Below are 14,987 nucleotides of genomic sequence, written 5' to 3'. Positions count from 1 at the left end.
TTTTTTTGCCTTATAATCGGAAAGCGGTGAACCAGGATTCACCAAGGGGGAGCTGAAAACACGGTGTGTTTAAAATTAAACCTTGTTACAGTAAGACCAGGTGAAGGCTGAAAGGGAACCTTAGACCTCTTTCTCACCTGGTTGTAACAGAAATTTGGGTGCTAGCATCCGGATTCTACCCACAGACAAATGAGAGAAATTGGAAGTGGGAAGCCAAGTTGTTCCCAGTCAAAAAAAGAGCAAGATTTCAATGCAGGTTTTGTTGTGGTTGTGTGTGCTTGAATACTGACATGTCTGTAACTGAAGCTAGTAGCTCCCCAAGCCAAGGTGAAGTAACTTGGGATAAGTTAAAAGCACTGTGTAGGGAGGAGTTGAGGAAAATAGCTGAGCAGTGTGGGATCACTGTATCTGGCAAGGCTAGGAAGTCTGAACTCCTAAGACTAGTGGCCAACCATTTTTCCCTTGTATCTCAAGAAGTAGAAACAGGGTATTGTTAGCAAAGATACCATTGGAACAGAGGAAAATTGAATTAGATGAGAGGGAGAAGGAGAGAGTCTTTCAGAAGGAACGTGAAGAAAATGAAAGGCAGGAGAGGGAGAGAGAAAGAATATTCTGGAAGGAATGTGAAGAAAGAGAGCTGAAGCAGCTTGAGTTAACTAGGGGGCAACAGGGTAACCCCAGTGAAATCATGGCCAATATGGAGGAGCGTAATTCAGGGCTGGGTACAAAATTTTTAAAACTAGCTCAATTAATTCCAAAATTCAATGAGGAGGATGTAGAAAAATTGTTTGTGTCCTTTAAGAAACTGGCAAGGCAGCTACAATGGCCAGCTGAAACCTGGCCTCTTTTACTGCAAAGGAAGCTAACTGGAAAAGCCCATGAGGTCTATTCTCTGTTGCCAGATGAGAGTTCATCCAATTACGAACTGACAAAAAATGCTATCCTCGAGGCATATGAATTAGTACCCGAAGCCTATCGCCAAAAGTTTAGAACCCTCAAGAAGCAAGCTCATCAAACTGATTTGAAGTTTGAATGAAGTAAGCAGCTGACTTTTGACCAGTGGCTCTTAAAGTACAGCTCAGCTATGAGAAGCTCGGAGAAGTAATTGTGTGCGAGGAATTTAAACACTCTCTCCCACTCTCCATAAAGACCCATGTAGAGGAGCAGTGGGTTCAGAGAGCCCAGCTAGCGGCCGTTCTGACTGCTAAGTTTTCTTTAATTTATAAGTCGGTCTCCTGGAGAACCTTTCCTAGTCACCCCCAGAAATCCGAAAAGGATAAAGGGTGGGAAGGTGGTAGGAGCCCAAGCAGTCTTTGAAGAGAAAGGAAAGCAGGAGAAACGGGGGCTCTCATTTAGCCAAACAGGAAGGTGCTGGGAACAGGAATGAGACCCGTGTGCTTGCATTGTAATAAAGCAGGGCATTTAAGAGCTGACTGCTGGAAACTAAAAGGAAAACCTGTCGGGTTAATCAGGGCACACCCGCTCAGTGAAGAAGGGAACTTGATGGAAAGCACAGCAGAACAAGCTGTGGCTTTAACTGCAGTAAGAGTGCAACCCAGAAAGCTTACTACTGCAAGTGTAGGAAAATTTAATAGGATTCCTGAAGGCTATCAGAGTTTTGTATTTGAAGGGAAAATAACCCCATACCCCTCAAGTGGGACAAGCAAGCCCACAGTGATTCTATGGGACACAAGGGCCACTAGATCCCTTTTACTGGGAAAAGGTCTGACCTTTCCCCCAGAGAGTGCAGTGAACCCCAGAATGGTGGTGAAAGGTATTGGAGGGCAGTCAGTGTATGCCTGTACCTGTACACCGGGTGCACCTGGAGTGCAACCTAGTTTCAGAACTGTTGACAGTAGGGATTGTCCCTAGTTTGCCCGTGAATGGGGTTGACCTGCTCCTAGGTAATGATCTGGTGGGGGTGAAGGCGGTAGCCCCCCCCCCCCCAGTAGTGAAAGAAAGGCCGCAGGACGTCAGAGAGACAGGACAGTGGCAGGAGACAGACACCTGCAGTTTTCCTGAATGTGTAATGGATCAGGCCATGATCAAACCAGCTCCCCCAGAGGAGACTGAATTGGCACTGCAGACAGATGACCATGAGGTCTGCCTGTCCGAGACTTTCTTTGGGAAGTTAGGAGACCCAGGGAAAGAATTAAATGGATTTCCCTAACTGAGGCTCAGCGAGCCGACCCAGTATTGCGAGAGTTAGCACAGGCTGCACAGTCTGAAAGTGAAGCAGGGAGAAGTTCCTGACTGTTACCATTTAAAGAATGAGGTGGTGATGAGGAAATGGAGTTCTCCTCACAGACCTGAGAGCAAGGAGTGGACAGTAGTTCACCAGTTAGTGGTGCCACATAGGTACTGGAGAGAAATATTAAGAAGGGCCCACGAGACTACAGTGGCTGTACATGCCATGGAGTCATAGAGTTATACAGCACAGAAACAGGCCCTTTGGCCCATCGTGTCTGTGCTGGCCATCAAGCACCTAACTATTCTAATCCCATTTTCCAGCACTTGGCCTGTATGCCTTGTATGCTATGGTGTTACAAGTGCTCATCTAAATACTTAAATTTGTGAGGGTAGCTGCCTCTACCACCTCTTCAGACAGTGCATTCCAGATTCCCATCACCCTCTGAGAGAAAAAATGTCTCCTCAAATCCCCTCTAAACCTCCCGCCCCTTACCTGAAATCTATGCCCCCTGGGTATTGACCCCTCTGCTAAGTGGAAAAGTTTCTTCCTATCTAACCCATCTATGCCCTTCATAATTTTGTATACCTCAATCATGTCTGCCCTCAGCCTTCTCTGCTCCAAGGAAAACAACCCTAGCCTTTTCAGTTTCTCTTCATAGCTGAAATGCTCCAGCCCAGGTAACATCCTGGTGAATCTCCTCTGCACCCCCTCCAGTGCAATCACATTCTTCCTATAGGGTGGTGCCCAGAGCTGTACACAGTACTCCAGCTGTGGCCTAACTAGCGTTTTATACAGCTCCATCATAACCTGCCTGCTCTTATATTCTATGCCTCGGCTAATAAAGGCAAGTATCCCATATGCCTTCCTAACCACCTTATCTACCTGTGCTGCTGCCTTCAGTGATCTATGGACAAGTACACCAAGGTCTCTCAGACACTCTGTACTTCCTCGGGTCCTACCATCCATCGTATATTCCCTTGCCTTGTTAGTCCTCCCAAAATGCATCACCTCACACTTCTCAGGATTAAATTCCATTTGCCACTGCTCCGCCCATCTTTCCAGCCCATATATATTGTCCTGTAATCTAAGGCTTTCCTCCTCACTATTTACGACACCACCAATTTTCGTGTTATCTGCGAACTTACTGACCATACCTTCTATATTCACGTCGAAATCATTAATGTACACTACAAACAGCAAGGGTCCCAGCACCGATACCTGTGGTACACTACTGGTCATAGGCTTCCACTCGCAAAAACAACCCTCGACCATCACCCTATGTCTCCTGCCACCAAGCCAATTTTGGATCCAATTTTCCAAATTGCTCTGGATCCAATGGGCTCTTTCCTTCTTAAGCAATCTCCCATGCGGGACCTTATCAAAAGCCTTACTGAATCCATGTAGACTACATCAACTGCTTTACCCTCATCTACACATCTAGTCACCGCCTCGAAAAATTCAATCAAGTTAGTTAGACACGATCTCCCCCTGACAAAGCTGTACTGACTATCCCTGATTAATCCTGTTCTTCAGAATTTTTTCCAATAGTTTCCTAACCACTGATGTTAGACTCACCAGCCTGTAATTACCTGGTTTACCCCTGCTACCCTTCTTGAATAGTGGTACCACATTCGCTGTCCTCCAATCCTCTGGTACCTCTCCTGTGGACAGAGAGGATTTGAAAATTTGTGTCAGAGCTCCTGCTATCTCTTCCCTTGCCCCACATAACAGCTTGGGATATATCTCATCTGGGGGTACAGAAACTGAGAGGGTGATGCCTCACATAGTCAAAGTGCCACAGTGGAGTGCAGTAGAGTCTGCACAAATACATGCAGGCAGGAGTGTCCCAGAGAACAAAGGAGAGATTCGTAAAAAATCCTCCCTGCAGTCAGAAAAAAGAAAACCACCATCCCCCTAAAGTCAAAAGCCTTTGCATGACTCAGCAAAGCACTGAAGGAGAGTTCAGGATAGACCCGCCCATCAATGACTCGCCTGAAAAAAAATTTCCTCCGCAGGAACAAAGACCCTACACAGCCATGGAAATGGGCAAATGGAAGAGAAACCTCCCCAAAAAAGAACCACATGTTTATTGGGATGTCAAAAAGGGGCGACTTTAATAAGTTTTAGGATTTATGAATGAATGGGAATGAATGAGAGAAATGTATGTTTTTTTTCTGTATCTTATAGTTTCTCCCGACTCTTTTAGTGAAATTTGTCTTTCCTCAAATCGCATTTCATTCCATTGGGTGTGGAGGTGTCATGCTAGGCCCCCACCTGCCAAGAATGAGGCACATTAATTTTGTTATGAACATTAATTTTAAACTGTTACTGGAGTGAAGAATGAACTTGTTAAACAGATCAGCCGGGGCTGGAAAAGACATTTGCATATTAACAGATGGTGATTGGATAGACAAAGGACCATTCCCTGACACATTCAACTCACAATGGACCTTGATCACCAGGTATTGTGTGCAAGAGCAGCATTCCAGAGACTGCTAAGGTAATACAATCCAAGATGTGATCAGACCAGTTAGTTACATGACTCATCTGCTTGGCAACCTGGATTTTTCTGAATTGTACGGTTTGAACTGAGAGCGTCTGTTTACTCCTGAACTGAAAAGATCTCTCCTGTCTGCTCCCATCTCTTTCTTACAAGCCTCTGAATCCACTGAAGACACATGAACCCCAAGAGAGAAAAGTCTCCTACAGCGAACAAGGTTTAAGAAGAATACTGGGCCCCAACAAAAAGCAAGATCTACCTACAGTCAAGGACTCGACAGTGAGCTCGAAGAACCGTAACAAAAACTCTTCAGATATTGCCTCAAACTTTTCCACTTTATTTTTCTTCTCTTTTCTGTCTTTGCATGTGTGTATCGCGTATGCATGCTAGTGTGGGCGAGTTGTCTATCCATAGGCATCAACTGAATTAGAGTTTAAGTTTAATAAATTTCAACATTTCTTCTTTAAACCAAAGAAAGCCTGTTTGTGCTGGTTTCTTTGCTTTATAATTGGAAAGTGGTGAACAAGGATTCACCAAGGGGGAGCTAAAAACAAGATGTGTTTAAAATTAAACCCTGTTATGGTAAGACCAGGTGAAGGCTGAAAGGGAACCCTAGACCTCTTTCTCACCTGGTCATAACAATATGGACAAGAAATGCTGAAACCACTCAGCAGGTCTGGCAGCATCTGTGAAAAGAGAAGCAGAGCTAACGTTTCGGGTCAGTGACCCTTCTTCGAGTCCGAAGAAGTTCCGAAGTTCCGAAGAAGGGTCACTGACCCGAAACTTTAATTCTGCTTCTCTTTTCACAGATGCTGCCAGACCTGCTGAGTGGTTCCAGCATTTCTTGTTTTTATTTCAGAATTCCAGCATCCTCAGTATTTTGCTTTTAGCATAACAATATGGAATCTATTCCACTTGTGACGGAGACCTACATTATCACATCTAATTCAAATTGATTTTGGATTTATCTGGAGTGTGCTTTATTCTGTGCCCCAATGCAAATGAGGGGAATAGATAACTCCTTATATCTTGATTTTTGCACTTCATAAAATTTAATTATTCAGAAATTTGAGATGAGTAACATAGGAAAGTGAGAAATTTAGTGCTTAAATAATTTACATTTTCAAGTAACTGGAATAACGTGAATTCGGTCATTTCTAATTAAGGAGTAGTGTACCTGCAGCCTCACAGTTCCAGCGTCCCGGGTTCAATTCTGGGTACTGCCTGTGTGGAGTTTGCAAGTTCTCCCTGTGTCTGCGTGGGTTTCCTCCGGGTGCTCCGGTTTCCTCCCACATGCCAAAAGACTTGCAGGTTGGTAGGTAAATTGGCCATTATAAATTGCCCCTAGTATAGGTAGGTGGTAGGGAAATATAGAGACAGGTGGGGATGTGGTAGGAATATGGGATTAGTGTAGGATTAGTATAAATGGGTGGCTGATGGTCGGCACAGACTCGGTGGGCCGCAGGGCCTGTTTCAGTGTTATATCTCTAAACATAAACATAAACAACATTTTGTTCTTTCACCAACTAGGCCAATCTTATGAAATCCGTATGCTTGACAACAGAAAACCAGGAGAATGTCAGGAAATAATTGACAAATATATAAAGGTAAGAGCTTGCAGGATCGGAGGCAGCCATTCTACATTTGGAAAGTGCATATGTAGCAGTCATAAATAAAAACAGTAAGTGCTGGATATACTCAGCAGGTTTGGCAGCATCTGTGGAGAGAGAAACAGAGTTAATGTTTCAGGTCTGTGATCTGTCATCAGAACACAGTGTAGCAGTCATTCAGCAGTAATCCTTGTGATTAGGTTGTACAGGGTTACATTAACCTGTAATTTTTTTAATGCTCACTATATTTGTTGGTGTAGAAGGATATATTTCCGTTTTGTTTCATCAACAGTTTACTGCTGAATTGAGCTAGAATTGAGTTATTACTGTGCCATGCTGTTATCCCCCTTTCCCCTATCCCCAAAATGTTAACCCTCTGAAAAGAAAAACAAGTCTGGTAGATTGTATGGTAACATATTAAGGCTGAGCTATTTTCATAGCCTAATGGCCTGGATTTTTCAGTCAGTGGCGAAGCGAGGGCTCTCACAGCAGACTTCAAAGAAAGCCTCACTGAGAAACCTAGTGATTTCTGTGGTGAGAAATTATCCTCTCTCACCATGCAGTGGATTGCAGCATTCTATACTGGGGATTCCCAGCAGGGAGCTGCAATAATATCATGAAGCAAGTCGCCAAGCAGGAAATGAAAAGCACTAAAACCAAATCACTTTTTAAGACTTTTACACACAGCAAATTAAAGGTTGGGACATACACTTAGGGTGAAGGTAGAAGCTGAAATACATGAAAAAATGTTTTTAGAAAAATTAGTTTTACAAAATTGGTAATTAATCTTACTGGAGGCATTTAACAATACTCCACAAATATAAAATTACTTTTTCAGGGCCAGATGTGTTGTTCAGCAATAGTTATTGCTCAGATTGCCATTAAAAACCCAGTCACACCTCATGGAACAAAGTTTAACCTTTCATGGGGTTTCTAACAGTGATGTGAGAGTGGAAAATGGGGAGTTCTCCTCACATCAACTGATTCCAATGTTTGTGGCTCTGGGGCAGGTGGGTGCACAGCTCAGTCTGTGGCAGAGCAGTGAATGACAGACCACAGTTTAAGGATTTCTGCATTAATCTGCGCTCGTCCTAAATTCTGAAGTTGCAGTCAGATTAGGAGGGGAAATGAGGACGAATGCTGGCAGTTCGCCATCAAAAATCCCTGCAAAATCCGGGGTTTCTTTGGATTATGCATCAGGAATACTTTAGGGTTGCTAAAGGTTTTCCTGAGGAATACTAATACATAAAGCACTGATCGACTCATTCCACCATTCCCCAGTCTTCTTTGAGCTGTTTAGATTCCTCCTTTATCCAGAATTCCTTATTTATTCTTAGATTTTGATTATTTGTATTTTTCTTTCCTATATCCCTTGCTCCAAATGCATTGACAAAAGATAGAGAAGCAAATAGTCCATCTGCTGTCCCAGGCAGATGTACAGTATTGCACAAGACATCCCAAGCAATGGGGTGTAGGATATGCATTAAAACAGCGAATGTCACTTCTATATCCCATTGTTTCCCATTTATAAATTCATAAAACAATATGCTTTCCATAAGTAGAAGAGATCCAGCAAAAGAGTGTGGGTGGAGGGTGAGAAGGATTGAAATATGTAGTACATCTGTGCCAGTAGAAACATAGTGAGTATAATTCCATATACCAGACCTTAGTCTCTGAGTTCTTCATATTGCTGCCTATTTCCCAATCCTTTGTGACAACTTCCAGTTAATTGTAGATTGTCTTGCAGAGCATTATCCGTGTAGTTTTCCATGATCGCCGTTTGCAGTACACCGAACACCAGCAGCTGGAGGGCTGGAGATGGAGCCGGCCAGGAGACCGCATTCTGGACATGGGTGAGCAGACTTTCGTTACATTGCTTCAAAAATAATTTGCTGCTTGAACCTGGGGACAACACCACAGCTACAGTCGGGAGCTGAGTTTATAATGCAAGTGTGACTGTTTGTTTGCTAACTAAATCCTGTATTAATAGGATTAATTTAACCAGAGCAGTAAGATAACACAGCACCACCTACCCTAACATTTAGATATTTCAAGGGCTTACTGTGACCATAATATTGAATATTTCTCTGAAAAAGGCAGCCCTGTGTTCAGTTTTAACAACATGCTAATTATCAGTTAAAATTTGGTGGGGATTTGTCATGCCACCATATGCCTGACTTGAGGTTGGGGGCTTGTGATACGAAACCCTCAGCGGTCCCTGCAAAAACATTTTTTGTGAAAGCTGTTTTTATTTGGCATGGCAGGGGAAAGAGAGGAGCATATCCTGTGCCCATTGCCATGAAAATAATCGTTAAAATGATTATAAAATGTAACTTTTCACAGACATACCTCTGTCAGTTGGTATCTTGGATCCACGAGCAAATCCGACACAACTAAATACTATTGAATTTCTTTGGGATCCTACCAAAAGGACTTCTGTTTTTGTTCAGGTAAAATGAGAACCTCGGTGCTATAGTGGTGTATCATGGTCTCTAATTAAATGCATAGTGGGGTGAGAGGGGAAACTGGAGGAGCTATAATATCTAGTTTTGCTTTAAGTTTATTAATTTGATGCCCGTGCCTTCCAGTTCTGAACTCACAGTGCTACTTAGCTTGTTAACTCAATTGATATTTACACCTTTCAGTGTTTGTTTTAAATCCTTGGATCATGGGGAGGCAGTAGCATAATGGTATTGTCACTGGACTAGTAACCCAAAGACCCAGGGTATTGCTCTGGGGACATGGGTTCAAATCCCACCACAGCAGAAGGTGGAATTTGAATTCAATTAATTAATAGATCTGGAATTTGAAAAAAAAGCTCATCTAATAATGACTATGAAATCATTGTCGATTGTTGTAAAAACCCATCTGGTTCACCAATGTCTTTTAGGGAAGGAAATCTGTTGTCCTTACCTGGTCTGGCCTCCATGTGACTCCAGACCCACAGCAATGTGGTTGACTCTTATATGCCCTGTGAAATGGCTTAGCAAGCCACTCAGTTGTATCTAACCGCTACGAAGTCAATAAAAAAAGAACTCCCTTCCTAACAGGTGGGTGTAGCTACCCCACATGGACTGCAGCGGTTCAAGAAGGCAGGTCACCACCACCTTCTCAAGGGCAATTAGGGATGGGCAATAAATGCTGGCCTGGCCAGTGACGCCCACATCCTATGAATGAATAAATAAAAAGTTCAGTTCCATTCGCAACTCCTCAGATACTGAAGCACTCCGTGCCCACACGCAGCAAAACATAGATAATATTAAGGCTTGGGCTGATAAGTGACAAGATACATTTGTGCCAGGCAATGACCATCTCCAACAAGAGAGAGTATAACTTTGATATTCAACGGCATAACCATTGCTGAATTCCCCACCATCAACATCCTGGGGTGGAGTTACCATTGACCAGAAACTGAACTGGACCAGCCACATAAATACTGTGACTATAAGAACAGGTCAGAGGCTGGGAATTCTGCGCCGAGTAACTCACCTCCTGACTCCCCAATGCCTGTCCACCATCTACAAGGCACAAGTCAGAAGTGTGATGGATGAGTGCAGCCCCAACAACATTTAATAAGTTCCACATCATTCAGGACAAAGCAGCTCGCTTGATCAGCACCCCACCCACCACCTTAAACATTCACTCCCTCCACCACAGGCGCACAGTGGCAGCAATGTATACCATCTACAAGATGCAGTGCAGCAAATTACCAAGGCTCCTTCGACAGCACCTTCCCAACCCGTGACACCTACCACCTAGAAGCAAAAGGGCAGGTGTTCGATGGAACACCACCACCTGCAAGTTCCTCTCCTAGTCACACACTATCCTGACTGGGAAATATATTGCCATTTCTTCACTGTCGCTGGATCAAGATCCTGGAACTCCCTCCCTAACAGCACTGTTGGTAGTACCTACACCCCACAGACTGTAGCGCTTCAAAGAGGCGGCTCACCACCACCTTCTCAAGGATAATTAGGGATGGGCAATAAATGCTGGCCTTGACAGCGACATTCACATCCCATGATAAAATAAAAAAATGCCTTCTGTCCATTGTCTCTTCCCTATTGAAAACAAGGTCGGTTCTGAGCGTCTGCTTGTGTCTTGGCCACAAGTTTCAGATTCATCCTCGTCATTTTTCTCTGAAGCCAGCTTGTGAATCAGTGTCTGAAAGTAACTGCCCAGAACTGAATACAACAACCAAGATGTGGCCTCACCAATGATTAATATAAGAAAGGGGAACATTTAAAAATGTGTTAAATATTTATCTTAGGTTCATTGTATCAGTACTGAGTTCACCCCCAGGAAGCATGGTGGGGAGAAGGGAGTTCCGTTCAGGATTCAGATTGACACATTCAAACAAAATGAGAATGGTGAATATACAGAACACCTGCATTCCGCAAGTTGTCAGATCAAAGTGTTCAAGGTATGGACTAAGTAGTACATTGTCTGTCATGGGTTAATTGTGAATATTGAAGGTGATTGTCAGAACAGTTTGATGATCAGCTGAAAACAAACTCATTTTTAAATCAACTCTTTGCCTCTTGCTCCTTTTTTGTCCTGTCGGCAATCATATTCATGCTGGTCTGCCTCAGTAAGGTGTGTACCCACATTTGCATTGGATGGTGAGCTCCCAATGTCTGCTGTGTTGAACAGCGATGAGGTACAAGATTCCACCCCCCCACCCCCGCATCCCCCCCACCCCACCCCCTCCACCCCGCCCCACCCCGCTGTAAAATGTTGCATACTTCTCAACAGCTAGTTCACAGGCACTATTGACTAGTGAATTGTGACAGGAATTTCAGAATGGCAGCTATCAGTTATATTAAGTCTCTTAGATTGCCCATCACTCCCTTGAAAAGCCTAAATACACTACATACCTCACTTAAAATCATAAGAGTTTGTATTAGAAAAGACCATTGTGCCAACCCAGCTTCTCTTATTTGATCAACCACAACTCATCAAACCCCTCAGCCATTTCTCTCTTTCCAGAAACTGGTCTAATCGGACCTTGAATCCACTTTATAGTATATAGTTACAGAAATGTTACTGAAACGGTTGGATACTTTTTGTTTTATTTATAATTCAACTGGGTGAGAAGTATGTTGAACTAGTATTTTGTATCTATCTTCACAGTAGAAGATTCAAAAACCATCCCAAGAATAGCAGAAAATCAAGAGGCAAAAGAGAGGGAGGAACTTAAAACAATCACTATCACAACAGAAAAAGTACTCGAAAACTAATGGGACTAAAGGCTGACAAGTCCCCTGGACATCCTAGGATCTTAAAAGAAGTGCAAAGATAGTGGGTGCATTGGTTGTAATCATCCAAAATTCCCTCGATTCTGGAACGGTCCCAGTGGATTGGAAAACTGCAAACGTAACGCCTCTATTCAAGAAAGGGGGGGTGGAGTGAGGCACAACAGGAAGCAGGAAACTATAGGCCAGTTAATCTAACGTCTGTCATTGGGAAATGCTAGAATCCATTTTAAGGAATTGTTAGCAGGGCATTTAGAAAACCATAATGCAATCAGGCAGAGTCAACGTGGTTTTATGAAAGGGAAATCATGTTTGACAAATTTATTAGAGTTCTTTGAGTATGTAACAAGCAGGGTGGATAAGGGGGAACAAGTAGCTGTAGTGTATTTGGATTTCCAAAAGCCATTTGATAAGGTGCTACATAAAAGGTTACTGCACAAGGTAAGAGCTCATGGTGTTGGGGGTAATATATTAGCATGGATAGAGGATTGACTAACAAGGAACAGAGAATCTGGATAAATGGGGCATCTTCAGGTTGGCAAACTGTAACTAGTGCAGTGCCACAGGGATCAGTGCTGGGGCCTCAACTATTTTCGATCTATATTAAGGACTTGGATGAAGGGACCAAGTTTATTGTAGCCAAATTTGCGCATAATAGGTAGGAAAGCAAGTTGTGAGGAGGACACAAAGGGCTGGATTTAATAAGCTCGCCATACAAATATGGCGACCTGCCCATGCGGGCCACACGCCAATGAGCTGCCACGATCTCAAGCATGGCGGCTCATTGAAGTAGCCAGGGAGACCTGCCCCCCGCGCCCCGATCACGAGCAGGGGGTGGGCTGTCCGTCTCCGTCAATGGCGTCAGTAGCTGTGCACAGGCACTGATGCCATTTTTAAAGGGCTGTCAGCCCTTCCGGCTTATTTAAATATTTAAAGATAGATGGAATAAAATTAAATGAATACATTTATTTTGCCCTTCTCCCATCCTGCCCAATAACAATTAAATTAATTTATTTACCCTTCCCCTCCCCACCGAAAACACTTACCTTTACCATCTGACCTTTTCCCCACAAACTGCACAAAGTTTAAACTACAACCCATTTCCCACCATCCTCTATACCCATGACATGTCCCGTCCCCCGCCCCATACTGATAAACTTACCTCATCCCCCCCTCCCCACCAGTGTGGCGCCTCGTTTCCCCGGACGGGGATCCGAAGGCGCGGGAGTGCCAGCTGCCGGGCTGAAGATCGCGGCGGGCCATCAAGAGGTGACGTAAGTAAATTTAAATGAATTAATTTGATTGATTTGAATATTAAAATTGTGGTCCCGTCGCCCAGTGGCGGGAAGGCCGCCACAGTGCCTCGCCACCGCCTGGAGGATCAGGCCGGCCCTGCTGGCGTCGAAGACCGTGGTGAGCCTCATCCGGGGCCATCTTAGGGCCCCACCCACCACAGATCCCAACATCGAGGGCTCCTTAAAATCCAGCCCAAAGTGTCTGCAAAGAGATATAGATGAAGTGAATGGGTAAAAATTTGGCAGATGGAGTATAATGTGGGAAAATGTGAGGTTGTTCACTTTGGCAGGTAGAATGGAAAAGCAGAATATTATTTACATGGAGAGAGACTGCAGAATGCTGCTGTACAGAGGGATCTGGGTGTCCTAGTACATGAATCACAAAAAGTTAGCATACAGGTAGAGCAAGTAATTAGGAAAGCAAATGGAATGTTGGCATTTATTGCAAAGGGGATGGAGTATAAAAGTAGCAAAGTCTGGCGACAACTGTATAGAGCATTGGTAAGACCACACCTAGAGTACTGCGTGCAGTTTTGGTCTCCTTACTTAAGAAGTGGTATACTTGCATTGGAAGCAGTTCAGAGAAGGTTCACTAGACTGATTCTTGGGATGAAGGAGTGGTCTTTTGAGGAAAGGTTGGGCCTATACGCAATGGATTTTCAAGAATAAGAGGTGATCTTATTGAAACATCTAAGATTCTGCTGGGGGCTTGACAGGGTAGATGCTAAGAGGATGTTTCCCCTCGTGGGGGAATCTAGAACTAGAACAGTTTCAAAATAAGGGGTTTCATTTTTAAGATGCAGATGAGGAGGAATTTCTTCTCTCAGCAGGTCTCTTCCCCAGAGAGCAGTGGAAGCTGGGCCATTGAATATATTCAAGGCTGAGTTGGACAGATTTTTGATCTACAAAGGAGTCAAGGGTTATGGGGACAGGCAGGAAAGTGGAGTTAAGGCCACAATCAATTCAGCCATGATCTTAATGAATGGCGGTGCAGGTTTGAGGGGCCGAATGGCCTACTTCTACGCCTGCTCCTATTATGTTCTTATGATTTGCACTTGTTTGTTTTGCTGTTTCGTGTGTTGAAATGATAGAAGTTTGACTAGCTGCTTGATTCCTGAAAAACTTGAATAGGGTTGTAATGGGTGCGTGTTTTTAAAGCCTAAGGGAGCTGATCGAAAACAGAAAACCGACAGGGAAAAGATAGAAAAGCGAACGGTCCAAGAAAGAGAAAAATACCAACATGAGTACGATACAACAATCCTCACAGAGGTGAGATCTTTCTTGTAGGAATTAGATTGTGAAAGCTCTGAAATTGAGACAGGGACACACTTGAATTTATATTCCAATAAACTTGCAAACCCAATCAACACCTTTCTGTCAGCTGCTGTTGACATGATACAATGATTATTGGTAGACTCTGTAGCTTCTTAAGTTTTCAGTGCTGACAGAAAAGCAAATATGTTTCTTGAATTTGTGCACTTATTTTCTCTGTGGCAACTTTTCCTGGCAGTGTTTTCTTCTAATAAGAGCATTAATATGTGAAAAGCCATCCCATCAGCATCAAATTACTAACTTTAAAAAAAAATAAAATCTGATTAATAGCAACGAGAGACTTTCAAAACCGAACTACATCTCCCTCAATTCTAAAGAGACATGTGTACCTTGGAGTCATAGTGCATTATACGTGGCTATTTGCTGCTAGGACTGGTATTTTCTTTCTTCTAGCTCATGTTCAGCCTGCTAACATTGATTTATTTTGGATCTATGAAAGGTAATCTAATAATAATTTGATGTTGGTTCCTTTTAATGAAAAAATAATTTTGTGTAATTGCCAGACTGGGAGTGGAATGTACATATTGCAATCATTTCATATCTTTAAGCAGCAATACTTATTGCGATATGCATCAGGATGAATCGATGAAGTTCTTAATTTGGTATGTAATACTTTTCATGCAGCAATATCTGGTCAACTTTCAGGCTTGGGCTGATAAGTGACAAGTAACATTCGTGCCACAAGTGCAAGGCAATGACCATCTTCAACAAGACAGAATCTAACCTTCTCCCCTTGACATTCAGTGGCATTACCATCACTGTATCCCCCACCATCAACATTCTGTGGGTTACCATTGACCAGAA

General features: G+C 43.3%; 1 protein-coding gene across 5 annotated transcripts in view; it reads left to right on the top strand.

Annotated features, from left to right (window-relative positions):
• tfcp2l1 (transcription factor CP2-like 1) overlaps positions 1 to 14,987 on the top strand; it is a 55,788-nt gene that overhangs the window by 13,329 nt on the left and 27,472 nt on the right. For all 5 annotated transcript variants that reach the window (XR_010975299.1, XM_068034897.1, XM_068034899.1 and 2 more), the window contains exons 3-7: positions 6,222 to 6,298; positions 8,049 to 8,154; positions 8,645 to 8,751; positions 10,572 to 10,724; positions 14,010 to 14,120. Coding sequence is in view for 4 of the 5 variants with exons in the window: in XM_068034897.1 (XP_067890998.1) it covers positions 6,222 to 6,298; positions 8,049 to 8,154; positions 8,645 to 8,751; positions 10,572 to 10,724; positions 14,010 to 14,120 (554 nt within the window). In the remaining variant the exon portion in view is untranslated. The remainder of the gene's footprint in view (positions 1 to 6,221; positions 6,299 to 8,048; positions 8,155 to 8,644; positions 8,752 to 10,571; positions 10,725 to 14,009; positions 14,121 to 14,987) is intronic.

The sequence above is a fragment of the Heterodontus francisci genome, chromosome 7 (assembly GCF_036365525.1).
Source record: "Heterodontus francisci isolate sHetFra1 chromosome 7, sHetFra1.hap1, whole genome shotgun sequence".
NCBI classification, from domain to species: Eukaryota; Metazoa; Chordata; class Chondrichthyes; order Heterodontiformes; family Heterodontidae; genus Heterodontus; species Heterodontus francisci.
This window is presented reverse-complemented; position numbering and strand designations above follow the sequence as displayed.